Raw genomic sequence first — 25,752 nt, 5'->3', positions numbered from 1 at the left:
TATGCCCAGTTTATTTAAATGTAGTTCCCATTAGCAGAGCTGAGAGGTACTTAGGAGAGCACAAACAACACTCCAACGATATCAAGTTGTCTGTACAGGTATCGAGCCGTTATCCAGAAAGCTCAGAATTACAGGATGGCCGTCTCTCCCATAGACTCCATTTTTCCCAAGTAATCCAATTTTACAAAACGAATTTCCTATTTTTCCTTTCAAATTTTCCTTTTTTTTTAATAATAAAACAGTCGCTTGTGCTTGATCCCAACTACGATATAATTTATCCTTATTGGAAGCAAAACCAGCCTATTGGCCTTATTTAATGTTTACATGATTTTTTTAGTAGACTTAATGTATGAAGATCAAATTACAGAAAGATCCATTATCCAGAAAGCCCTAGGTCCCGAGCATTCTGGATAACGGGTCCCATAACTGTACCTTGTACTTGATCCCAACTAAGGTAAGATTAATCCTTATTGGAAGCAAAACCAGCCGATTGAGCTTATTTAATGTTTACATGATTTTCTAGTAGACTTACGGTATGAAGATCCAAATTACATTAAGATCCATTATACAGAATACCCAGGTCCTGAGAATTCTGGATAACAGGTCCCATACCTGTGTAAGGTTGGAAGAGATGCCCATGCAACTTCATTGATCAGCCAGTCTCAAGTAGGGATGCACCGAATCCAGGATTTGGTTCAGGATTCGGCCTTTTTCAGCAGAATTCAGATTCAGCCGAATCCTTCTGCCCAGCCAAACAGAATCTTAATTTGCATATTCAGTCGGTATTCAGCCCGATCTTTCGTGAAGGATTCGGGGGTTCGACCGACTCCAAAATAGTGGTTTCGGTGCACCCCTAGTCTCAAGTGATGAGACTTTATTTTCTTCAGTGTTTACCCTCCAGTATCTGGAATATTCCCTTCTTTTATCTGGTCATTGGCTCACAAACAGGCTTTATTTGTGATGTGGCAGCCACCTGACTGTCAGCCTCTGAGCAATACAAATCAATTATGCTGTTTCCACTGCCTTCTGTTGTGCACACGAGGTTGCATATAAGTTAGGGATGCACCAAATCCACTATTTTGGATTCAGCCGAACCCCCAAATCCTTCGCGAATACCGATCCGAATCCTAATTTGCATATGCAAATTAGGGGTGGGAAGGGGAACATATTTTTTTTTCCTCATTTTGTGACAAAAAGTAATGTGCTTTCCCTCCCCCTAATTTGCATATGCAAATTAGGAATTGGACTCTGTTCCGCTTGGCAGAAGGATTCGGCCAAATCCTGCTGAAAAAAGCTGAATCCTGTATTCGGTGCATCCCTAATATAAGTCAATGGGAGAAGTCAGGAAGATATCCTGATCTGCGCTTGGTTTCATGTAATAATCCAAACATTTGAGGTTTTCAGGCGGTAAATCTGAAAAATTTGTGTGATCCGAATTTTTCACCCACCGGAAATTTTCAGGAAAACGTAAAGGGGAAATAACCCATGTGGTTTTGGTCAGATTATATTTCAGAAAATAATGAGATAAACTTGGATTTTGATCATAAATAATAATAATAATAAACTCCTTATTGTTACTTTTTATTACTTTGTATTCAGGCCTTTCCTATTCATAATCCAGTCGGCGGCAGGCAGTCTCTTATTCAAATCAGTGCATGGTTGCTAGGGTTATTTGGACCCTTGCAACCTGATGGCTGATATGGCAAACTGGAGAGCTGCTGAATAAAAAGATAAATAACTCAAAAGCCACAAATAATAAAAAATGAAAACCAATTGCAAATTGTCTCGGAATATTGCTCTCTGTCATACAAACAGTTAATTTAAAGGTGAACAACCCCCTTTAATGTCTGTGCAGAAGTTTTAATGTGTTACATTCTAGTAATAGTTACATGTGTTTATTTCTGTGATACACAACAAAACACCATTACATTGTAATAGGAAGTATAACCACATGGGTCATACAAGGACTTCCTACCCACTCCCTTAAAGTCCCAATCACTCCCCATCACTCCCCAAGGAGAGACCTGAGGTTTCACAATTACATAGCAGTCTGTGCTGTGGTTTCCCTGCATACATACAGCTGATCTGCTCCTTACCAGGAAATATGTATTTAAAAAACAAAAAATTAAAGTATTTTTAAAAGAGAGACATTCTGTAACGGAACATAGGGGGGTATTCTGAAAACCTATAATGGATTTTTGGGTGAAAGAAATACAAAAAACAGGGCACACTTAATTTGGGGGAAATGGTGCTGATGCAGTTGACAAGATGGGGTCCTGTGCATTGGGGCTAAGACAAAAAAAAAATTGGGATAGTTCTCCTTAAGGGTCAGGGCAACCGCTCAGATTTGGGAGCCTCGCGAGGCAACTGTGGGTGAGTTCGGAAAACGAAATGCTCAGTCTCAACCCTCCAGTGATTTACATTCTAGCCGGCGGCAGGCAGTTCGGGGAGATTAGTCGCCCCGAAGAAGAGGAGATTTGTTGCTGGCCGTCTTATCTCCCCTAATTGAACTTCGCTGCATTACAATGAGAAAACACGCGCACCGTTGTATTTAAATGTATAACATCCATTTGTAAGTACAGGTATGGAATCCATTATCCGGAAACCCGAATTACGGTAAGGCTGTCTCCCATAGACTCCATTATGATCAAATAATCCAAATTTTAAAAAAATGATTTCCTTTTTTTCCAAGAATAAAACAGTACTGTGTACTTGATCCCAACTAAGATAGAATTGATCCTTATTACAAGCAAAACCAGCCTATTGGATTTATTTAATTTTTACGTGATTTTTATTTTGAAACATGAAGATCCAAATTGTGGAAAGATCCCTTATCCGGAAACCCCCAGTTCCCGAGCATTCTGGATAACAGATCCCATACCTGTACCCAGAAATAGAGTCTTGCGCAGGGCCATTTTTTTGGAACCCGTACCTGCAACCCGTATTCTTACTCGCTTGGACCCGGACCCGCTGACCATCAAGAATCAGGAAGTGCTGTCATTGTAAACCGGAAGTGACATCATCGGAAGTAGCCACGATCAGAAAAAAGGAGTAAAAATCGATATTGAGAAGACCCGCAGTGCAACCCGCAGAATCGCCGACCCGCGTCTATATCCGCACCCGGAACTTCTACCCGCAACCCTCAGGGTACCGCAGGTTTTTGCGGGTACCCGACCCGCTGCAGGACTCTACCCAGAAAGTTTTATCCAATGATCTTTAAGAAAAACTTTAGAGTGACTTGGGCTAAATATTTTAAGATCTTCTTTTAGTTGACCTATCACCTTAGGAGATTCCCCTTCACCATTTGACATATTAACCTCAAGTCAGGAGAAAAATTATTTACTGTCCCCTCTAGGCGATCAAAACCCTAATCCACTGGCAAACAAATGAAACTGGTTAGGCTGCTTAAACCAGTCTTTACACCATACTCACACATCTCCCTTTTAAAGGTAAATAATAAGACAATGGTTACCCTAGGACAGTCGCTATATTCATTACCATTGACTTTCATTCAGAGACTCTTGTCTTTTCCCAGCAAAAAAACTTTTTTAACGTGTACTTTTTATAGCATTACCCTGAAGGCTTTATCTTATCTGTGTCCTGTAAACTACACTGTGCCTGGCTCTTTCCCAGTAACAGAGTCCCAAGGGAAAAGCTCTGCCATAAAATATCCCAGGCACAGATAGAAGACTATCCCATCATTTATTATTATATTATGCCATGCCTCTGTAGAACTTGCACAAGTTAATAGACTCACATAGCTGCACGATACATTCTGTAAAATTGCCTTCTGTGACAAATGTAACCTCACGATCTGCTTTTGTTAGGGAGATTGCGAACGACCCTAAGTTTAGCAGCCCAGAACACACTGAGCATGTGCAGTGCCACTGACACACAAAAGATGGCGGAACAAGATCCAAGATGGGGAGCAGCTGATTTCCTTTTTCTCTGTAGTAGCTTGTACTTGATCCCAACTAAGGTATAATTCATCCTTATTGGAAGCAAAACCAGCCTGTTGGGTTTATTTAATGTTTATATGATTTTGTATGAAGATCCTAATTACAGAAAGATCCGTTATCTAGCTAGTTGGGAAAGCATGAAGTGCAACAAGACTGTGAAGCCACACTTTAAAATAATGTATTTAATTACTAGAAATTTTTACCATTTTGGGTGTCCACAGTACAGATATGATATCCAGAAAGATCCGAATTACAGAATGTCACATCTCATAGACCCCATTATATCCAAAAATCCAAATTTTTAATAATTATTTTCTTTTTCTCTGTAATAATACAACAGTAGCTTGTACTTAATCCAAACTAAAATATAAGTAAGCTGTATTGGAAGCAAAACCAGCCTATTGGGTTTATTTAATGTTTATATGATTTTCTAGTAGACTTAAGGTATGAAGATCCAAATTACAAAAAGATCCCTTATCCGAAAACCCCCGGGTCCTGAGCATTCTGGATAACAGGTTCCATATCTGTATAATTTATTTTCATATTTGGCAAGTCGTTGGGAAAGTCTAAAGTGCAACAAGACGGTGAAGCTGTACTTTAAAATAATGTATTTAATTACTAGAAATTTTCACCTTTTCTAGGTGTCCACAGTACAGATGTGGGATCAATTACCCGGAAACCCGGTATCCAAAAGATCCGAATTATGAAATTGTAATCTCTCATAGACCCTATTTTATCCAAACAATTCAAATTTTGAAAAATGATTTCTTTTTTATCTGTAATAATAACAGTGCCTTGCACTTGATTCTAACGAATCTTATTGGAATCAAACACAGCCTATTGGGTTTATTTAATGATATAAGATTATCTAGAGGACTTAAGATATGAAGATCCAAATTACGGAAAGATACTTTATCCGGAAAACCCCAGATCCCGAGCATTCTGGATAACAGGTCCCTTACCTGTATAAAGATTTATTTCCATATTTGGGAAAGTATAAGGTGCAACAATACTGTGAAGCTGCACTTTAAAATAATGTATTTAATTACTAGAAATTTGCTTGCACATTGGTTAACATTTGTGCTTTCTGCACTGGGTTTTTTAGGTTAAGTTCTAGCCAGGGTATCTTGTTCTAAAACATGGAGCAGCCCATGCACCAGTGGTTCCGAACTTGGCTTAATTTTGTATACTTTGACCAAGTTATATGTCTAACTGAACTGAACTGAACTGAAATATTCTAAAATGTTATTTACAACCCCAGAGCCTTTGCCTTTCAGTTTAGAAACCGTGACTAATGCACGCTCCAGCTTTCAAGTTTGCAGCAAGGCAGGGTTAGATTTCTGTGGTTTGCTGTGCTGAGATACAAATTCTTACTTGGTTAAGTCAAATAGGGCTTTTAGGTGTTTAATTACAGTAACCGGAAGGCACATGTGGTCCAGTAGACCTGCTGTTGGTTATGAGGCTAGAAGCCAGAGTATGGAAGCTATTCACTAAATCAGTGGGGTTGCACACGTGGGTGATGCCAGAAAATAATCCTCTTGTCTTCCCCTTATGCCTTACAGCTGTACCTATTAACCCTATGTTAACAGATGTGTCTAGAGGGGTAGTTAACCTTTAAATTAACTTTGACTATGTTATAGATTGGGTTAATCTAAGCAACTTTTTAATTTTTAATTAGTTTTTGAATGATTTGCCATGTTGTTGTGAGGCTTTCAGTGGGGGGTTACTGACCCCATTTAAATAATAAATTCTCTGTAATGCTACACATGTATTGTTTCTTTTTAGGGATGCACTGAATCCAGGATTCGGCCTTTTTCAGCAAGATTCGGATTCAGCTGAATCTTTCTGCCTGGCCGAACCCGAATCCTAATTTGCGTATGCAAATTAGGGGGCGTGAGGAAAATCGCATGACTTTGTCACAAAAAAAGGAAGTTAAAAAATGTTTCCCCCTTCCCATCCCTAATTTGCACATGCAAATTAGGATTCGGTTCGGTATTTGGCCGAATCTTTTGCGAAGGATTGCTGGGGTTCGGCCAAATCCAAAATAGTGGATTCGGTGCATCCCTATTACTTTTTATTATTTTCTATTCAAGCCCTCTCCTATTCATATTCCAGTCTCTTCTTTGAACCAGTGCAACATTTGAAATGGTCTTCATTTGTTTTTTAATTTGTCTTCTTCTTTTGACTCTATCCTTCTTTCAAATGGGGTCACTGACCCCATCTAAAAAACAAATGCTCTGTAAGGCTACATACAGTATTTGTTATTATTGCTACTTTTTATTGCTCCTCTTTCTATTCATGCCTCTCCTATTCATATTCCAGTCTCTTCTTCAGATCAATGCATGGTTGCTAGGGTAATTTGGACCCTAGCAACCATATTGCTGAAATTGCAAATTGGAGAGCTGCTGAATAGACAGCTATAATTACTCAAAAACCACAAATAATAAAAAATGAGAGTTGATGTGTTCCTCATCCCGTCGGTCTCCCAACATTTTGGAAATAAAAAGAGGGACAAAAAAGTAGCCGCGTGCTGCTCAGCGAATTTCGTTACCACACCCATTTTTGTGGACACACCCCCTAATTACCATGTTCATGTTACAAAATTTGGCAGGTTATAAAAGTTTGAACATATTTCTGTTGTGTTTTTTCAGTTATTACAGTTTTGCTAATGATGGCGAATTTCCCTTTAAGCTGCGAGTCTAACTTCTCCCAAGAGACCTGTTATCTTATATTATTACAATTACTTATTTGCTTATCTCGAAATTGTTACAGAATTATCTTATCTGAAGCTGTGGTTGTTCTGGGCTCTCTGCCAAAAGCCAATTAAGTTAGAAACTTTGTTTCTTTCTCTGGCTGTTCAGTGCAGAGAAAACCGGGACTTTCCAGTACAAATGAGGGACTGCAGGTTGAGCTGTCAAAAGAGGGACTGTCCCTCTAAAAACGGGACAGTTGTAGGTATGTAATCCAATTGTTTAGCCCTAGGGACTAACGATTGATTAGCCCAATATCACCCTGCCTTTGGTGGGCATATTGGGGAAAGATCTTATAGTGTATGGCAACTTTCTGCTTTGTTCAGCAGCTTTGCAATTTGGAATAGAATCTGGTTGCTAATGGCTGGCATTTATCTAAGCAACCAGGCAGAGGTTTTAATGAGAGACCAGAAGACAAATAAAAAAAGGCCTAAAAAAATACCAATAAAATTGTAGTTCCACATAGTAATTATTTTTTTGCTGTCCGGTCAGCGACCCTAACTTTTAAAGGAGAATTAAAGCTTAACTAAAGAAATAGGTAGAAATGTTGAATTTTATATTTTGTGCTTCTGTACCAGCCCAAGGCAACCACAGCCCTTTAGCAGTAAAGATCTGTGTCTCCAAAGATGCCCCAGTAGCTCCCCATCTTCTTTTCTGCTGATTCACTGCACATGCTCTGTGCTGCTGTCACTTACTGAGCTTAGGGACCCACTCACAATATACAGTACACATAGAATAGAAATGTCACAATATAAGGCTGATTAGTAATTATTACAGATAATTACTACATGGCAGCACAGAAACCAGTGCAATTAGCATCAGAATTTAATAATCAGCAAACCTGTAGCATCAGCTTATATTACAGGGGAAGCTCATTTTCTGCTGGATAATTAGTGACGAGCCCTAAGCTTCTCAACAGCCAATCAGAGCCCACTGAGCATGTGAGTGTCACAGACACTTTCCAAGATGGTGACCCCCTGTGACAAGTTTGAAGTCCTGGATCATCATTGCTATTGACAAGCTGAAACTTTAGGCTGGTGCAATAAGTTCACTATATAAAATATGAAATGTTTTTGTTATATTCATTTTTAGGGTTTATTTGTCCTTTAAAAGCCCGAAAAAGGCAGAAGAGGGAAGGCAAATCGTTTAAACTGTAACAAATAAAGATCATTTGGAAATATTGCGAAGGACAAGGACATCCTATAAAATGCTTAACACTGAGCTACCCCCTTGGGTTTATTATTTTAATTATTCGGTTAAAACCCCGTAATCTAAAGGAAGACAAGGCGGCTTCTGATATTTACCCTTTCACACTGCTCTGTTTATTTTCCCCCTCCCTCTGATATGAGTAGGAAAGTGAATGAGACAGGGCTCTGTGTTTCACACCCCCGCTAGCCCCCATCCCAGGAGTAGTACGTAGCCCAGAAGGCTTGCTTTTATTTTGACAGGCCGCTGATCTGCATTCAGTCATGTGCTTGTTGGTTTACTCATGGAGTGCGGAGCCTACGTGGTGTTTACTCTGCGGCTCCGGACTCTGTTATTCCCTGTGAAAGTATCACTATTCGGCCGCCCCCAGTCTGTCCTCTAATGTGAGCTTGGCTTGTTCCGAATTTCATTCCCACTGTTTGGCTTGTGCGGTTTCTACAAGCGCCTCCATTTAAATCATTACATTTTATAGCCGTTACTTCCTTTTCTGAAGTAGCTGCTCAGCTCCACGGCGGCTCATTTTGCTGCACCTCCATTCATAACGCAAAGACGTTTTGTCTTACAGAGCAGGGGGGTTTATTATAGATTTTCTCATAAAAGTAAAAGAAAATCAGTCCCTTTTTGAAGTTTTAATAAATTCTATTTTTATTAGGGATGCACCGAATCCAAAGCCTTTTTCAGCAGGGTTCAGATTCCGCCGAAACCTTGTGCCTGGCGAACCGAATCCTAATTTGCATATGTAAATTAGGGGCGGGAAGGGAAATCACGTGACTTTTCATCATAAAAGAAGAATTTCTTCTTCTTTTTTTCCTTCCCCTAATTTGTATATGCTAATTAGGATTCGGATTCAGTTCGGTATTCAGCCAAATCTTTCACCAAGGATTTGGCGCAATGCCAAATTGTGGATTCGGTGCATCTAGGGTTGCCACATGGCCGGTATTTTACTGGCCTGGCCAGTAAAAATTATGGTTGATCCCAATATTATTAATAGGGAAAAAAGTTAAATATATAGGAAGGCCGGTATTTTTTTCCGGATAAGGTGGCAACCCTAATTTTTATTTTCTATTTTTATTTTTACTTTTCTAAATGCTGCGTCATTCTTGTTGTAAAGATCAACCAGAGGTAACTGTGTGCTTTTGTTTGAAGGGAATCGATAGGATTACTGCATCACCTCTTAAATATAAAAGGATAGGCCGAGTCACCGGGGTGCCTATTTGTTAGATTACCCCCTTTAACTCCCACTCACTCTAAGGGCAGAGACAGACAAGAAGATTGGGGGAGATTTATCGCCTCTTTGGGCGACTTCGGAAAACAAGTCGCCAAATGAGCAGATCTGTCCCTGATAGGCTGATCCGATCATGGGCCCTAGGGCCCAACAATTGGATCATAACAAGGAGAAAATGGGTGATGCTCGATCCGAACCAATGTTGTCCTCAAGAGCCAGGCTGATCGATCAATATTGACGGACATCAATCAATATTGATCGGAGTAGGACCCAGTATACTGGGCAATAAGCTGCAGACTTAATCTGTCGGCAGTATATATTTGCCCGTTTATGGGGGCCTTAAAACTAGCGTACCAGCAAAATCAACTCGCACACCTCTGCCCTTACAGATAATCTCTTAAAGGCATTGTTCACCTTTAAATTCACTTTTAGTTATGATGGAAGGTATATTTCTGGTTTCTGAGTTATTTAGCTTTTTATACAGCGGCTCTCCAGTTTGCAATTTCAGCGATCTGATCTAAATTAACCTAGCATCCATGCATTGATATCAATTTGAATAAAAGGCTGAAATATGAATCGGAGAGGCCATGGATAGAGTAATAAAAATCATCAAAAAACGACATTAGTTGAGTTACAGAGCATTTGTGTTTTAGATGGAGGTCAGTGACCCCCGTTTGAAATCTGGAAAAAGTCAAAAGAAGAAGGCAAATAATTCAAAAACCATTAAAAAAATGAAGACCAATACAAAAGTTACTTAGTTAGCCCATTGTATTACATTCTAAAAAATTACTTAAAGGTGAGCCACCCCTATGCAATTCATATTTCATTCCCGTTCTTTTCCTTTTTATTTCTCTCTTCTAAGGCAGCATCCTAATTAGCTTTGTTTCGTTTGCTTCTCTTACAGGACCGCAAGCTTTCCAAGTCCGAACGCCAGAGATTTAAAGAAGAAGCTGGAATGCTTAAAGGGTTGCAGCACCCAAACATCGTCCGCTTCTACGATTCTTGGGAGTCGACGCTAAAGGGAAAGAAGTGCATAGTCCTGGTGACGGAGCTGATGACCTCGGGGACTCTGAAAACGTAAGTATGACCATTGCAACTGTCATTCAATCCAGCTTTGTTAGGAGACAACTCTAAAGCTTAAGTAAAGAAGTAGCTAGAAATGTTGTACATTATGTTTTGTGCTTCTGTACCAGCCCAAGGCAACCACAGCCATTTAGCAGGGAAGATCTCTGTCTCCAAAGATGCCCCAGTAGCTCCCCATCTTCTTTTCTGCTGATTCACTGCACATGCTCTGTGCTGCTGTCATTTACTAAGCTTCTCAACAGCTGCTCAGAGCCCACTGAGCATGTGAGTGCAGGGCCGCCATTAGAAATCACAGGGCCCCGTACAACACAATTTTCGGGAGCCCCGCTCTCTAAAAAAGGTGACTCCCCCCCACACACACACACAAGTTTTAAAAAGCTATTGGGGACCTGGGCCCCCCTATAATTTAAAAAAAGATAAAAGTTTTTTTTAAAAAAAGCATTGGCGTCAAGGCCTCCCTTACAAGTTTAAAAAAAAAAAAATTGGGGCCCCAAAAATTTTTTTAAAAAAAAAACATTGGTGGCAGGGGCCTATAGAGTATTTAAATAATACATTGGTGGCCAGGGTATTAAAAAAATATTAGTGTTCAGAGGAATTGAACTCGTGGCTTCAGGACTTCAACTTCGCCTTCTTACGTTACTTTGGGTCTTTTCGCCGCTTCAGGACTTAATTTTCGACTATTTACGTGACTTTGGGTCTTTTTGCAGCTTCAGGACTTCAATTTCAGCTCTTTTCGTAACTTTGGGTCTTTTTGCCGCTTCAGGACTTCAATTTCTGCTGTTTTCGTGACTTCAGGTCTTTTTGCCGCTTCAGGACTTCAATTTTGGATGTTATAGTGACTACTGGTCTTTTTGCTGCTTCAGGACTTCTGCATTTCGGCTGTGGACTTTGGAAGGAGGCGGCATGGCTTCCGCGCTGTCAAGGGAGACCGGCTCTTTCGAAAAGTTTAGCACTGCCAGGCCCCCCTTCAGGCCCTGGCCCGTTACACTTGTACCCCCTGATGGTGGCCCTGTGTGAGTGTCACAGACACTTTCCAAGATGGTGACCCCCTGTGACAAGTTTGAAGTCCTGGATCATTGCTGCTATTGACAAGCTGAAACTTTAGCCTCGTTCACTATATAAAATATGCTGTTTTTAGCCACATTCATTTTTAGGGTTTAGTTCTCCTTTAACATTAGTATACGGTTGTTATTGCTCTGCAGGAAACCACCCTTATGTGGTCATTGTAATGTCCTTTTTAAGCCAACTGCTTTCATTGTGCATCTGGTACTGGATAAATTCCATGCAAGCAGATTAAGGGGCATTACAGAGAAGTGTCCATAATCTCTACATTTTGTGCCTTTATAGAAGCGGGATGTTCTCTGTGCTAAATCACGCCTGTGATCTTGTTCAGAGCAATATCTCTGTTTTTCATTTAAGGCAGTCATGTAAAGGCACACCATTTCCAAGGCAGCCACATTCCAGACGTTTGGGGAGGGTGTTCTGCAGTAGTCATAGCTCTTCTGTTTTGCTGCTATTGCCAATTCCTTACCCATTGGTGATGGATACGAATATGTCCTATTTTTATTGAATCCCAGATATCCCCATAATGCAGCTGAATGTGGCTGTGCATGACATATGTCCTAGAATGGTCTATTCTAAGCAACTTTTCAGTTGGCCATTATTTTTTATATATATATATAAAACCCGAAGTCACAAAAACAGCCGAAATTGAAGTCCTGAAGCCATGAGTTCAATTCTACTACACGCCAATTTGTGTTTTTTTTTTTATTTAATTTCCTTCTGACTCTTTCCAGCTTTCAAATGGGGGTCACTGATCCCCATCTAAAAAAAAACAAATGCTCTGTAAGGCTACACATTTATTGCTATTAAAACTTTTTATTGCTCATCTTACTATGCAGGCCTCTCCTATTCATATTCCAGTCCCTTATTTAAATCCTTGCATGGTTGCTAAGGTAATTTGGACCCTAGCAACCAGACTGCTGAAACGGCAAACTGGAGAGCTGCTGAATAAAAAGCTAAATAACTGAAAAACCACAAATAATAATCAATGAAAACCAATTGCAAATTGTCCCAGAATATCACTCTCTACATCATACTAAGGGCAGAGACACATGCTCAGATTTTTGGAGATTAGTCACCCAGCGACAAATCTCCTCTTCTTCGGAAGACTAATCTCCCCACCGGCTAGAATCTTAATCGCCAGCTGGATGGCGCTCGGAGTGCTTCGTTTTCCGAAGCCGCCCGAAGTTATCTCACGAGGAAACTTCGGGCGACTTCGGAAAATAAAGCGATCCGAGTTCTATCCCACCAGTGATTTAGATTCTAGCCGGCAGGAGGCAGTTTGGGGAGATTAGTCGCCCAAAGAGGCGTTTTTTTCTGGCGACTAAATCTCACTGAATCGGAGCGTGTGTCTCTGCCCTAAAAGTTAACTCAAAGGTAAACAATCCCTTTAACTTGATTCAGTTCCAGTATTTTCAGCATCTAATGAAATCTTTGTAATTGTCCCTTTAATTTACTAATGGGCTTATGTGTCTGTATACATTTATACATTTATATTAGTTCTCATTTTCTAAGAAATCTCTACATTACAAAGTAAACATCTCATGCTCGCTATCCGGACTTGCATTATCACTGCTAATCTAATTTTCTAGAATAATAATCACATGAAAACCCAATGACCCAGACAAATCCAACCTCACTTTTGTGTTTATCAATGTATTAATGTATAATGTCTCTATTATAGCGAGTTATGCAATGGTGAGAGCAAAACTTTTTTAAAGTAACATACATTCAGCAGAACGGGTGCTTGGGGTGCAGGGAGGCCATTTACAGGGTGTCAGGAAGTTTGAAAGGAAGTGGGTGGGTTTTCGGGGCTTAGCTTTGATAGGCTTTTAGGTCTCCACATAGAGGAAAGGAATTGAAAGAATGTGGGACAGTAACGAAGCTCATCACCAGGTCATACACAAGACTAGTGCCTTCAGCAGCCAGCAAGTAGCCCAGGGGCTCCCTCTGCTGGTGGCCACAGTGTAGTGTATAATAGCCATTTAGCAATGAAGAATCACCGGCAATACCTGTTTTATTCAAAGAATCACACACCTTGACCTTTGGACGTTAGTTTAGATCAGGGCCACCATCAGGGGGGGACAGGGGGGCCCGGCAGCGCTGCACTTTCGAAAGAACCGGGCCCCCCATGACAGCGCCGAAGCTGTATGGCCATTTCTGAAGTCAAGAACAGCCGAAGCGGCGAAAAGTCACAAAAACAGCCGAAATTGAAGTCCTGAAGCCTGAGTCTACTGCACACCAATTTGTGTTTTTTTATTTTGTTTAATCCCCTGGCCGCCAATGTATTATTTTAATATTCTATAGGCCCCTGCCACCAATGTTTTTTTTAAAAATATTCTTTGGGGCCCCGATTATATTTTTTTAACTTGTAGTGGGGCCCTGGCGCCAATGTTTTTTTTAACTTATAAGGGGCCCCTGACCATCAATAGCTTTTTACAACTTGTGTGTGTGGGGGGGGGGTTACCTTTTTTAGCGCTGATATCTGAATGGTCTTTTAACTGTGATGTGGGGCCCTGAAAATTTTGTTGCATGGCAGCCCTGGTTTAGATGAATAATTATTCATCAATTATTCAATTATTCTCTCTTCATGGGGGGGCAGAGCACCCTCTTTCTTCACGGGGGGCAGAGCACCCTCTCGGCGTGTGTAAACTTTAGGTATGGGATCCTTTATCCAAAAACCCGTTCTCCAGTAAGTTCCGAATTACGGAAAGGCCGTCTCCCATAGACTCCACTTTATACAAATATTCAAAATTTTTAAAAATGATTCAATTTTTCTGTGTAATAATAAAACAGTAGCTTGTACTTGATCCCAACTGAGGTATAATTGATCCTTATTGGAAGCAAAACCAGCCTATTGGGTTATTTAGTGTTTACATGATTTTTAAGGTGTGAAAATCCAAATTAAAGAAAGATCCATTATACGGAAAGCTCCTGGTCACGAGCATTCTGGATAACAGGTCCTATACCTGTACTATAAATAACTAAATTAAATGAATTAATTCACGTTATAGGCCAGTCCTTGATGCACCACTTCATTCTATGCTGGAGGTCTCATTTCAGCTGCAAACAAGCTGACTGACAGCTACGAAAAACCTGCTTGGGATTCAGCCCATTATAGAACTGGGTTAATAATCCTGCCGGATGTTTTTTTTTTTCCTTTTTCCTAATTTTCCTTTTTCTTTGATAAACTTTTTTTCATTCTGCCACATTTGCTTTGTCTCCGATTTCCTTTTGGCACATCATAAAGTCCACCCTTATAGTTACTAGCAGCTGCTGTGGGAACTGGAAATCAATACCGGATTTAGCAGTTCTATTTTCATTCGGCTCCGAGATATTGGATTTAGTGCTGAGTTTATCAGGAGCGTATCACATTGATGTCTGGAGGCACACGCAGGACACTCTGCACTTTTGCTGTCACTTATGCCTCTGTTTTATGTCAGCTTATAATTAGGCAGAGCATTCAGCCAAACACAGATCAATCAAAGACCCTATCTCTTATTGATTGCAACAACTACAGAAACTATGCCCAATCATGTAACAGCACATAGACCCCATATACTCCCTCCCCAATCCCATCATGCAACGGCACACAGACCCCATATACTCCCTCCCCAATCCCATCATGCAACGGCACATAGACCCCATATACTACCTCCCCAATCCCATCATGCAACAGCACATAAACCCCATATACTCCCTCCCCAATCCCATCATGCAACGGCACATAGACCCCATATACTCCCTCCCCAATCCCATCATGCAACGGCACATAGACCCCATATACTCCCTCCCCAATCCCATCATGCAACTGCACATAGACCCCATATACTCCCTCCCCAATCCCATCATGTAATGGCACACAGACCCCATATACTACCTCCCCAATCCCATCATGCAACGGCACACAGACCCCATATACTCCCTCCCCAATCCCATCATGCAACAGCACATAGACCCCATATACTCCCTCCCCAATCCCATCATGTAACGGCACACAGACCCCATATACTACCTCCCCAATCCCATCATGCAACGGCACACAGACCCCATATACTCCCTCCCCAATCCCATCATGCAACGGCACACAGACCCCATATACTATCTCCCCAATCCCATCATGCAACAGCACATAGACCCCATATAGTCCCTCCCCAATCCTATCATGCAACTGCACATAGACCCCATATACTCCCTCCCCAATCCCATCATGTAATGGCACACAGACCCCATATACTCCCTCCCCAATCCCATCATGCAACGGCACACAGACCCCATATACTCCCTCCCCAATCCCATCATGCAACAGCACATAGACCCCATATACTCCCTCCCCAATCCCATCATGTAACGGCACACAGACCCCATATACTACCTCCCCAATCCCATCATGCAACGGCACACAGACCCCATATACTCCCTCCCCAATCCCATCATGCAACAGCACATAGACCCCATATAGTCCCTCCCCAATCCCATCATGCAACGGCACACAGACCCCATATACTATCTCCCCAATCCCATCATGCAACAGCAAATAGACCCCATATAGTCCCTCCCCAATCCTATCATGCAACTGCACATAGACCCCATATACTCCCTCCCCAATCCCATCATGTAATGGCACACAGACCCCATATACTCCCTCCCCAATCCCATCATGCAACGGCACACAGACCCCATATACTCCCTCCCCAATCCCATCATGCAACAGCACATAGACCCCATATACTCCCTCCCCAATCCCATCATGCAACGGCACACAGACCCCATATACTCCCTCCCCAATCCCATCATGCAACAGCACATAGACCCCATATACTCCCTCCCCAATCCCATCATGTAACGGCACACAGACCCCATATACTACCTCCCCAATCCCATCATGCAACGGCACACAGACCCCATATACTCCCTCCCCAATCCCATCATGCAACAGCACATAGACCCCATATAGTCCCTCCCCAATCCTATCATGCAACTGCACATAAACTCCAAATACTCCCTCCCAAATCCCATCATGCAACAACACATATACACCATATAGTCCCTCCCAATCCCATCATGCAACAGCACAAAGACCCCATATACTCCCTCCCAATAAGGATTAATTATATTTTAATTGGAATCAAGTACCAGGTACTGTTTTCTTATTACACAGAAAAAGGAAATCATTTTTAAAAACTTGGATTATTTGGATAAAATGGTGTCTATGGGAGACGGCCTTTTCATAATACGGAGCTTTCTGGATAACGGGTTTCCGGATAACGGATCTCATACCTAAAGATTTTAGGGTAAAGTTGCAAAGTTTGAACTTCTGGATAGGATTTAAGCCACAGGCGAATGCCAGGGTTTGGCCAGTTAACTTCTTGCCACTTCAGACTCTCCAACAATTGTAGCTCAGTCAGACAGAGGTTTCTGGTGTCCCTCTCTTGGCTCCTGCAAGGCTCAGCCAGCGCACACTTTATACATTTTCCCATTACATATTTACACATTTTCCCACTGTATATAATCTTACTGTAAGCAGACTTAGTGGAGAGTCTACACGGATATAGGACTTTTTGGCATTTATCTGTCATCAGCTCATAAACTGAATTGCTCATGCGTGATATAGAAAGCGGAGAGTGCTGCATTTGCATCCGTCAGGCTATTGTTTTTATTTACCTTTCAACGGGAGACATGGGACTGTGAAAGCCTCCAAATGAGCTTACAGATACCGTCAAATTAGTTCAAGTATTTACTCAATTGTATCGCCATTTCCAGCACAGGATCCAACTGTATCCACTGGGTGCTTCTCTCAAGGCCTGATAGGTTTCATTACAAATAAATGAGATGTTAAAGGGATTCTGACGTGGCTTTTATGATGTCGTTTTTATTTCTAAATGACTCTGTTTACACTGCAAATAATTGACTCTACAATATAAAATTTCATTCCTGAACCAACAAGGGTATATTTTTAGTTGTAATATTGGTGTGTAGGTGCATCTCGGGTCATTTTGCCTGGTCATGTGCTTTCAGAAAGAGCCAGCACTTTAGGATGGAACTGCTTTCTGGCAGGCTGTTGTTTCTCCTACTCAATGTAACTGAATGTGTCTCAGTGGGACCTGGATTTTACTATTGCAGGGATCCCTAACCTTTTGAACCCTTGAGGAACATTCAGAAGTAAAAGGAGTTGGGGAGCATCGCTAGCATGAAAACTGTTCTTGGGGTGCCAAATAAGTGCTGTGATTGGCCATTTGGTAGCCCCTGTGTGGATTTTCAACCTATATTGAGGCTCTGTTTGGCAGTGCACCTGCTTATTATGCAACCAAAACTTGCCAGGAACTCAAAAATAAGCTCCTGCTTTGAGGCCACTGGGAGCAACACCCAAGGGGTTCCAAAGCAACATTTTGCTCATGAGCTACTGATTGGGGATCCCTGTACTATTGAGTGCTGTTCTTAGATCTACCAGGCAGCTGTGACCTTGTGTTAGGGAGCTGTTATCTGGTTACCTTCCCATTGTTCTGTTGTTCGGCTGCTGAGGGGAAGGGAGGGGGTGATATCACTACAAGTAAAGAGTGAAGCTTATCACATGAGCACAAGCCACATGACTGGGAGCTCCTGGGAAACTGACAATATGTCTAGCCCCGTGTTAGATTTCAAAATTAAATATCAAAAAATCAGTTTGCTCTTTAGAAAAAAATTCAGTGCAGTATTCTGCTGGAGCAGCATTATTAACTGATTTTGAAAAAAAACATGTTTTCCTATGACAGTATCCCTTTAAGGGCTGAGACACGCGCTCAGTTGCTCAATCGACAAATCTCCCCTTCTTGGGGGGGCAGAAGGCAGTTAATTAAATAACCTGTCTAAATCTCCTGAACTGATGATCCTCTCCTTATCTGTAGGCCTGGGGCACTGGCAGTGGGTGGGGGCAGGGCCGCCATCAGGGGGGACAGGGGCGTAGGGTTGCCACCTGGTCAGTAATTTACCGGCCTGGCCGGTAAAAATGATGGCTGAACCCAATGTTATTAATAGGGAAAAAAAATAAATAGATTGGAAGGCCGGTATTTTTTTCCAGAAAAGGTGGCAACCCTACAGGGGAGGCATGAAGGGGGTGCTGCAGTTTTTAAAAAGCCGGGCCTCCCTTGAGAGCGCCGAAGCCGTGCGGCCATTTTTGAAGTCCCGAACAGCCGAAATGCGGAATTGCTGAAAAGCCGAACAGCCGAACTTCCGAAGCAGCGAAAATACCTGAAGTCACGAAACTTTTTTTTGTTTTTTTTAATCCCCTGGCCACCAATGTATTATTTTAATATTCTATAGGCCCCTGCCACCAATGTTTTTTTTTAAAAAAAATTTGGGGCCCCAATTTTGTTTAACTTGTAATGAGGGCCCTTAGCGCCAATGGTTTTTTTAAAAAATATTCTTTAGGGCCTTACATTTTTTTTAACTTGTAAGGGGGGCCCTGGCGCCAAATGTTTTTTTTAAACTTCTAAGGGGGCCCTGACCATCAATAGCTTTTTATAATTTGTGTGTGTGTGGGGGGGGATTACTTTTTTAGCGCTGATGTCTTTGGTCTTTGGGTGGGATAGAGTGGGGCTTGGGTGGAGTGGGCGGGATCTGGGGTGGGGCTTGGGCGGCAGTGTGGGCGGGCCCCTGGGGGCCCGAAAATGTTGTTGTACGGAGCCCCATGATTTCTAATGGCGGCCCTTGGCGGGGGAAATAGAGGGGCTTGTTTATACAGAGCTCACCTCAGTTTAAACACAGGTAGTAAGAGTAAAAATAAAATGAAGGTCAAGCTGGGTGCACATGGGTTGATAAATACAGGTCAATATGAGCAGTTTTAACTGTAAACTGTCTTAAATGGAATCCAAATCAAGTTGATTCTAATCAGACTATTATATATTCAGCCAAATAGTGAACATGGTCTGCTGCCCCATATACACGCGAGCGATTACAATTGTACGTCCAATTTCTCTAAGACTGAACATGGAGTTGTGTTTATATTTATCTAACTAGAACCGAATGCCTATGATATGGTGGTTTTTACCCTAAGACCCTATAAGTTGCATTTCCATTTCCCCTTTCTAAGCCTTTGACTGCTACAGCTACATTCTTCCTTCCCCGCTACTTTCCCTACACCCTCTCTGTGACTTGGAAATGGTTAATGTGCAGCTTCCAGCAACTGTTGCCTTTATATAAACTTTCTTTATGGGACGCTTTGAAGTAACAACTCTCCTAAAGGATTAAGGTTGGCCTGTTTCTCTGGGATCAGCGCCTTTGAACCCAGTGAGCTGCATTAATACAGATTAATGAGCAAGATGCATTGGTAGAATGCCAGGTAATTCAACCCAGCAAGCCCAAGTGGCAGTTGGTGGCTTGTGTGGGCTGTGCATGCGGATGATGATCTCTTATAGACACTCCTTTTGGCTCTGGCATATGCACTATATATTTAATATGAATCTAGACTCCACAGCTGCTTCTTATAAGTGCCGGCAGTACCCCATCTTTATTGATGGGTCCAAGGTTTAGTATGAATAAACTCTGTTTGATTTATGGCCCTAAACTACATTACATCACCCAGGACTCCACTGACTTTAGTTCTGAGATGGACCTGGGATTACACTCCTTCCTACCTATCGATGGGCTTAATACACTCGGACCAATGATCCTGCTTCCATTGCCTTAAAGGAGAACTAAACTCTATTCTATGTGTACTGTATATTGTGAGTGGGCCCCTAAGCTCAGTAAGTGACAGCAGCACAGAGCATGTGCAGTGAATCAGCAGAAAAGATGGGGAGCTACTGGGGCATCTTTGGAGACACAGATCTTTACTGCTAAAGGGCTGTGGTTGCCTTGGTCTGATACAGAAGCCCAAAACATAATGTACAACATTTCTACCTACCGTATATACTCGAGTATAAGCCGAGTTTTTCAGCCCCCAAATATGCTGAAAAACTCTACCTCGGGTCAAGCACAAAAACGGTCGCCGGCGCCCAAGAATAGTCGCCGGCGCCCAAGAATAGTCGCCGGCGCCCAAGAATAGTCGCCGGCGCCCAAGAATAGTCGCCGGCGCCCAAGAATAGTCGCCGGCGCCCAAGAAAAGTCGCCGGCGCCCAAGAATAGTCTCCAAGAATATTCGCCGGCGTCCAAGAATGGTCACCGGCATCCAAGAATGGTCACCGGCATCCAAGAACGAGACACCGGCACCTCCAATGGGAGCAGAAACCCTAAATTTTTTGATTGAAACTTACCAGAAGCTGCTGCATTTCTCACCCTAGGCTTATACTCGAGTGAATAAGCTTTCCCAGTTTTTGGAGGTAAAATTAGGTACCTCGGCTTATACTCACGACGGCTTATACTCGAGTATATACGGTACTTCTTTAGTTAAGCTTTAGTTCTTCTTTAAGGGCAGGTCTGCCCCTACAGTTTTCCCCTTCCCACCCCTAATTTGCATATGCATTTGAATTCGGTTCGGTATTTGGTCAAATCTTTTGCCAAGGATTTAGGGGTTCGGCCGAATCCAAAATAGTGGATTCAGTGCATCCCTAGTTGTGAGTTTAATTGGAATTTCATTTTCATTGAAAGCCCCTTTTATGGCAAATGCCAGATATAGCTACAAAGAGTGTAGGTTTTGAAAATCTGTATAGTTTGCCTTAGACACATAGTAAAATAGTAGGTCAGCTGCTAAGAGTGCTGAGTGAAGTTGTTGGGTGGGTGTTAATGAGCTTTTTGCATATTTGTCGGTTGAATCTCCCTCAAAAATCACTTTGGTGCAAGTCCCAGGTCCATGTCAAATATTCTGGTAGACTTGAAGTGACATGAGAGTAATGACTTTCACGGTGAAGCAAGGCACTTCATAAACATGTATTTGTTCTACACTTTGTCCAATTACTAAGCTTTTTAGCAAAAAAGAACTAATTGCTAACACCTGCTTGCTACCCCTTCACATTGGTGTCCTAATAACCGGCATCGTATTTCTCGTTGTAGGTATCTAAAGAGGTTCAAAGTCATGAAGCTCAAGGTTCTCCGAAGCTGGTGCCGGCAGATCTTGAAAGGATTACAGTTCCTGCACACTCGCACCCCTCCCATCATCCACCGGGATCTCAAATGTGACAACATTTTCATCACTGGCCCGACTGGCTCAGTGAAAATCGGAGACCTGGGTCTGGCCACTCTGAAGAGAGCCTCGTTTGCCAAAAGTGTCATAGGTAGGTCCAAACGCTATTCATTGCTTTGTGAAATATTTGATATGAAATAAATGTTTTTTTTTTAAATTGGTCTCCCGTTTTTTACAACATCCTTTTATGTTATAGCTCCACCCTAAAATGTATTCAAGTTGACGTAAATTTGAGGAGTGCGGTAGATCTCCGTTCCACCCTGGGTGGAAGGCAGTGCTGGTAATAACCCCTTTTAGCTACATATCACTGTGGGAATGAGCCTCAAATTGGACCTCTTCTTCTTCTTCTTCTGATTAATTATTAATGGACACAAATTTCTTGATCAATGTTGGACTGATAAGCGTCCCGCTCTGGCAAAATGTTCAGGGTAGGTCTAGAAACCCATAGAGGGTTATACGAAGCAAATACAAAAACTTACATTTTTGACATTGAAAATAAAAAACATTCCCACCGATATCTTGACTAAAGGAGCGTTTACTCTGTTCAGTCTTCAGCCCACCGAATGTCTTCAAATCTGATGTTCATTATTCGCAGTTGTTGATGTTTAAGGTTTTGTTCCTCAAGAGTCGTGTCAGACAACCTGTGTTATTTCCCAAATTATTTACCCCCTTGTCCCGCTCTGTTTCTAATGGTCTGTTAAAAGCTGAAAAACTCAAGGTGCTTATTTGGGAACCAAAATCTACACTGCAAAAGTATTGCTCCCCAAAAGGAAAAACCTTGTTTCCTACCTTATATTAAGCTCTGCCCTACACAGCTTCATTTGTCCCTGTTTTTATTTTTTTTTAAAGCTCGACCTTACAACTTTCTGTATTTCTGAGTGTTTTTTCAGCTGTAGGCTATGGCTCGCTATTAATTGGCTGCAGTAGTCCATTAGTGTGTTACTGCAGCTCTTACCGTAAGTATGTGAAGAGAAGGTCTCTGGTGAGTGGCCTTTGCAGAAATCCAATTTGAATGTTGATGCAGTTGTATTTGGACTCATGGCTGGCATATTTCCATTGCAAGGTCTTCACATGCCGCGCCCAAGTCAAGTGAATGGAGTTGTGCTCCAAGTTTGTCTGCCTTAACTAGTTATTCTTCCTACCAGCAGGTGGTGATCACTACAGGTAGGTGTAGCCCGCTCATATTACAATAGTAGCTGGTTTATCCGTTCCTGCACAGACTGCTCGTTGCATTCCTCCATTTACTTGGTAGCACATTATTTTGATTGTTAGAGCATTTCACCCTATTGATTAAGGATTTTTTAACACCATAGTCTACTATTGGGTAAAAATACTTTACAACTTCTTTTTTTACCCACTACTCTATCCTTTATTATCGTATTTACTTCCACGTCCTTTAATTAGAGGCCTTGCAATGGAATGTATCTAAATTTCGATTTCTTTACAGATTAACTGAGAAGTCTTCCTCCTTTTTTTTTTTTCTTCTTTTTTGCCCCCGCTTTCTCTATCTCACAGGTCTCCTGCCCTGAAACCCCTCTGCGGTAAGCGCCTCAAGATCCTGCTCGCTTTGAGAAAATTTAGAGTCTGAATCGTTCTTTTAATTTAAGGTACCCCTGAATTCATGGCCCCAGAGATGTACGAAGAGAAATACGATGAGTCCGTTGACGTGTATGCTTTTGGGATGTGCATGCTTGAGATGGCGACTTCTGAATACCCTTACTCCGAATGCCAAAATGCTGCGCAGATCTACCGGCGAGTCACCAGTGTAAGTGCCTGCTACAGGTTCTCTGGTTATCATTTTGCAGGGGGTACACGTCTGGATCAGATCACAGAGAAAACAAACTGCAGATTGGGCTGGATTCTGATTTGAGAATTCAGAAAATATTTTGTGTTCGGTCATCCAGAGCTTTAGGGTCTGGCCACACGAGCAGATTCGGAGAGATTAGTCGCCCCAACGACAAATCTCCTCTTCTTCGGGGTGACAATCTTCCCAAACTGCCTTCCCCCTGCCCTCCACCGACTAAAATATAAAAAAAAGCCTGGGGGAAGGCACACGCGGTGCTTTGTTTTCCGAAGTTTCCTGGTGAGGCAACTTCGGGCGACATTGGAAAACGAAGTGCCGCGTGTGCCTTCCCCCAGGCGTTTTTTTTATTTTAGTCGGTGGAGGGCAGGGGGAAGGCAGTTTGGGAAGATTGTCAGATTGTCGCCCCGAAGAAGAGGAGATTTGTCGCTGGGGCGACTAATCTCCCCGAATCTGCTCGTGTGGCCAGACCCTAAAGCTCTGGATGACCAAACACAAAATATTGTCTCAATTGTGAAAATTTTTTTAAAAAAATAATCTCCCCGAATCTGCTTGTGCGGCCTGACGCTTAAAGTACAAAAAAATCCATGTTCACCGGGGGTGGGAGAATACAACCACTTCCTTTTTTCCTTGGACTTGTGTCAACCATAGGGGGTTATTTATCAAAATCTGAATTTCTTATTATTTTCTAATATCCACACGGGTTATTTCCCCTTATTTATTAATCTATTTTCCCGAAAAATCCCAGTTCAGAAATTCCCAAAAAAATCATGAAAATCTAGGGATCCATGATTCGGTTCAGGATTCGGCCTTTTTCAGCAGAATCCTTGTGCTTGGCCGAACCGGATCTGAATCATAATTTGCATATGGCGGGTAGGGAAATCACATGACTTTTCATCGCAAAAGAAGAATTTTTTTCACTTTTTACTATCCTGCCTCTAATTTGCATATGCAAATTAGGATTCGGTTCAGTATTCTGTCAAATCTTTCACCAAGGATTTACTGTATAGGACACCAATACAGTGGATTAGCTGCATCCCTATTTTTTTTTCTGATTTTCCGCCTGAAAAATCCAATTTTTTCTGGATTTTTGCCAGAAAACCACAAAATCTTCGGAGTGTTGCACAAAACCTACCGCAGATCAAGATATCTTCTGGACTTTTCCCACTGACTTATATACAACCTCGGCAGGTCTGAGATGCCGCAATTTAGAGTTTTTTTTTTTTCACTAAAAATCCGGATTTTATAGCTCAAGTTTTTGGCATTCGAACTTTAATAAATAACCCCCTTAGGGTGGGCATACATGGGCAGATTAAAGCTTCCGATACCTGTCCTTTAGACCGATTTGGCATCTTATCGCCCCATGTAGGGGGCGTTTCGACGGAGACTAAGATATTGATCGGGCAGGTTTAAGCTTTTTCTTTGCAATCAAGGACCACATTGGCTAGTTGATGCGCTCCTGGTACCGTCGGCACCTATTCTTAGCATTGTAGTCCGATCTTTTGGCCCTAGGGCCGAACAATCCGATGCCTTGCATTTTGTGGGCATATCTGGTTAAGATCCACTCATTTGGTGTTGCCAAACGAGTGGACCTTATAGTGTATGGCCACCTTTAGGGGGAAAAATGCCCATACTCAGATTTAATTGGCAGTTCAGTTCCGTATTGACTAGTACCCCTGTAGAGATGCTGCTGGGATTTATTGACCAGTTGGGTTTTTGTTCTTTCACTAACAGCGTTCGATAGTTTACAACACCTTTTTACTACACACAGACCGGTTCAACTTCTGTGTATTTGGTCTGTGTATCTGGTCTTTGTATGTTCAGCCAGCTTTGCAGACGCAAAGGATTCCAGAATGCAAACAGAATGCTAACGTGAATGGAGTGCAGTGTTATGTTCTGATTGTTGTAGTATAAGGAGAAACATAACTAAAGAGGCTCGTTTCAAGCCATGTCCCCTTGTACGTTTCACCTGTAGAGGGCTCTCTTTCCTTATTTACATATGGGAGCAGCTTGCTTTTTGGATACTCACAGTGTCCAGGTAATAATTATACCATAATAAGCTGTTTTTCCTGACGTGATGTTCTCAGAATTACTATTTGTACTTGGAACAGAGAACACAACGTGATGCCCAAAATCCCTGGGCAAAAGGAACAACTCCCAAACAAATCCTAGCATGCTTGCATAAATATATTTGCACCCCATGTATTATGGAATATAAACGAGCAAGCCTTTTATCACTATATATCCCCCCCCCTTCAAAGATCAGTGGCAGTAACCCTTATGATTTAGCAGCCAGACCTCAGCTGTGTTAAAGGAGAAGAAAACCTATGGAGGCAGTTTATTGCCAATAGATTAGCTGTAATAGTGCAAGCTAGAATGCTATATTTATTCCGTAGAAGGTTTTACTGTACCTGAGAAAAAACCTCTAGAAGCGCTCTGTTTAGGATGGCAGCTTCAGTATTAGCTTGGTGGGACATCACTTCCTGCCTGAGTCTCTTCCTGCTCACTTATAGCTCTGGGCTCAGATTACAGCAGAGAAGGGAGGGGGAGGGGCTAGAGGAACAAACTGA

General features: G+C 42.0%; 1 protein-coding gene across 11 annotated transcripts in view; it reads left to right on the top strand.

Annotated features, from left to right (window-relative positions):
- Nucleotides 1–25,752, top strand: part of wnk1.L (WNK lysine deficient protein kinase 1 L homeolog) — a 160,079-nt gene that overhangs the window by 65,148 nt on the left and 69,179 nt on the right. For 10 of the 11 annotated variants that reach the window (XM_041585946.1, XM_041585945.1, XM_041585947.1 and 7 more), the window contains exons 2-4: nucleotides 10,045–10,217; nucleotides 21,252–21,472; nucleotides 22,989–23,146. In XM_041585946.1, coding sequence (XP_041441880.1) covers nucleotides 10,045–10,217; nucleotides 21,252–21,472; nucleotides 22,989–23,146 — 552 coding nt within the window. Of the gene's footprint in view, nucleotides 1–10,044; nucleotides 10,218–21,251; nucleotides 21,473–22,896; nucleotides 23,147–25,752 lie in introns of those variants that run through there. The other variant, XM_041585951.1, reaches the window with a different exon arrangement.

This window comes from Xenopus laevis, chromosome 3L, assembly GCF_017654675.1.
Source record: "Xenopus laevis strain J_2021 chromosome 3L, Xenopus_laevis_v10.1, whole genome shotgun sequence".
In the NCBI taxonomy this organism is placed as follows: Eukaryota; Metazoa; Chordata; class Amphibia; order Anura; family Pipidae; genus Xenopus; species Xenopus laevis.
Note: the sequence above shows the minus strand (reverse complement) of the source record. Positions and strands in the feature narration are given on the sequence as shown.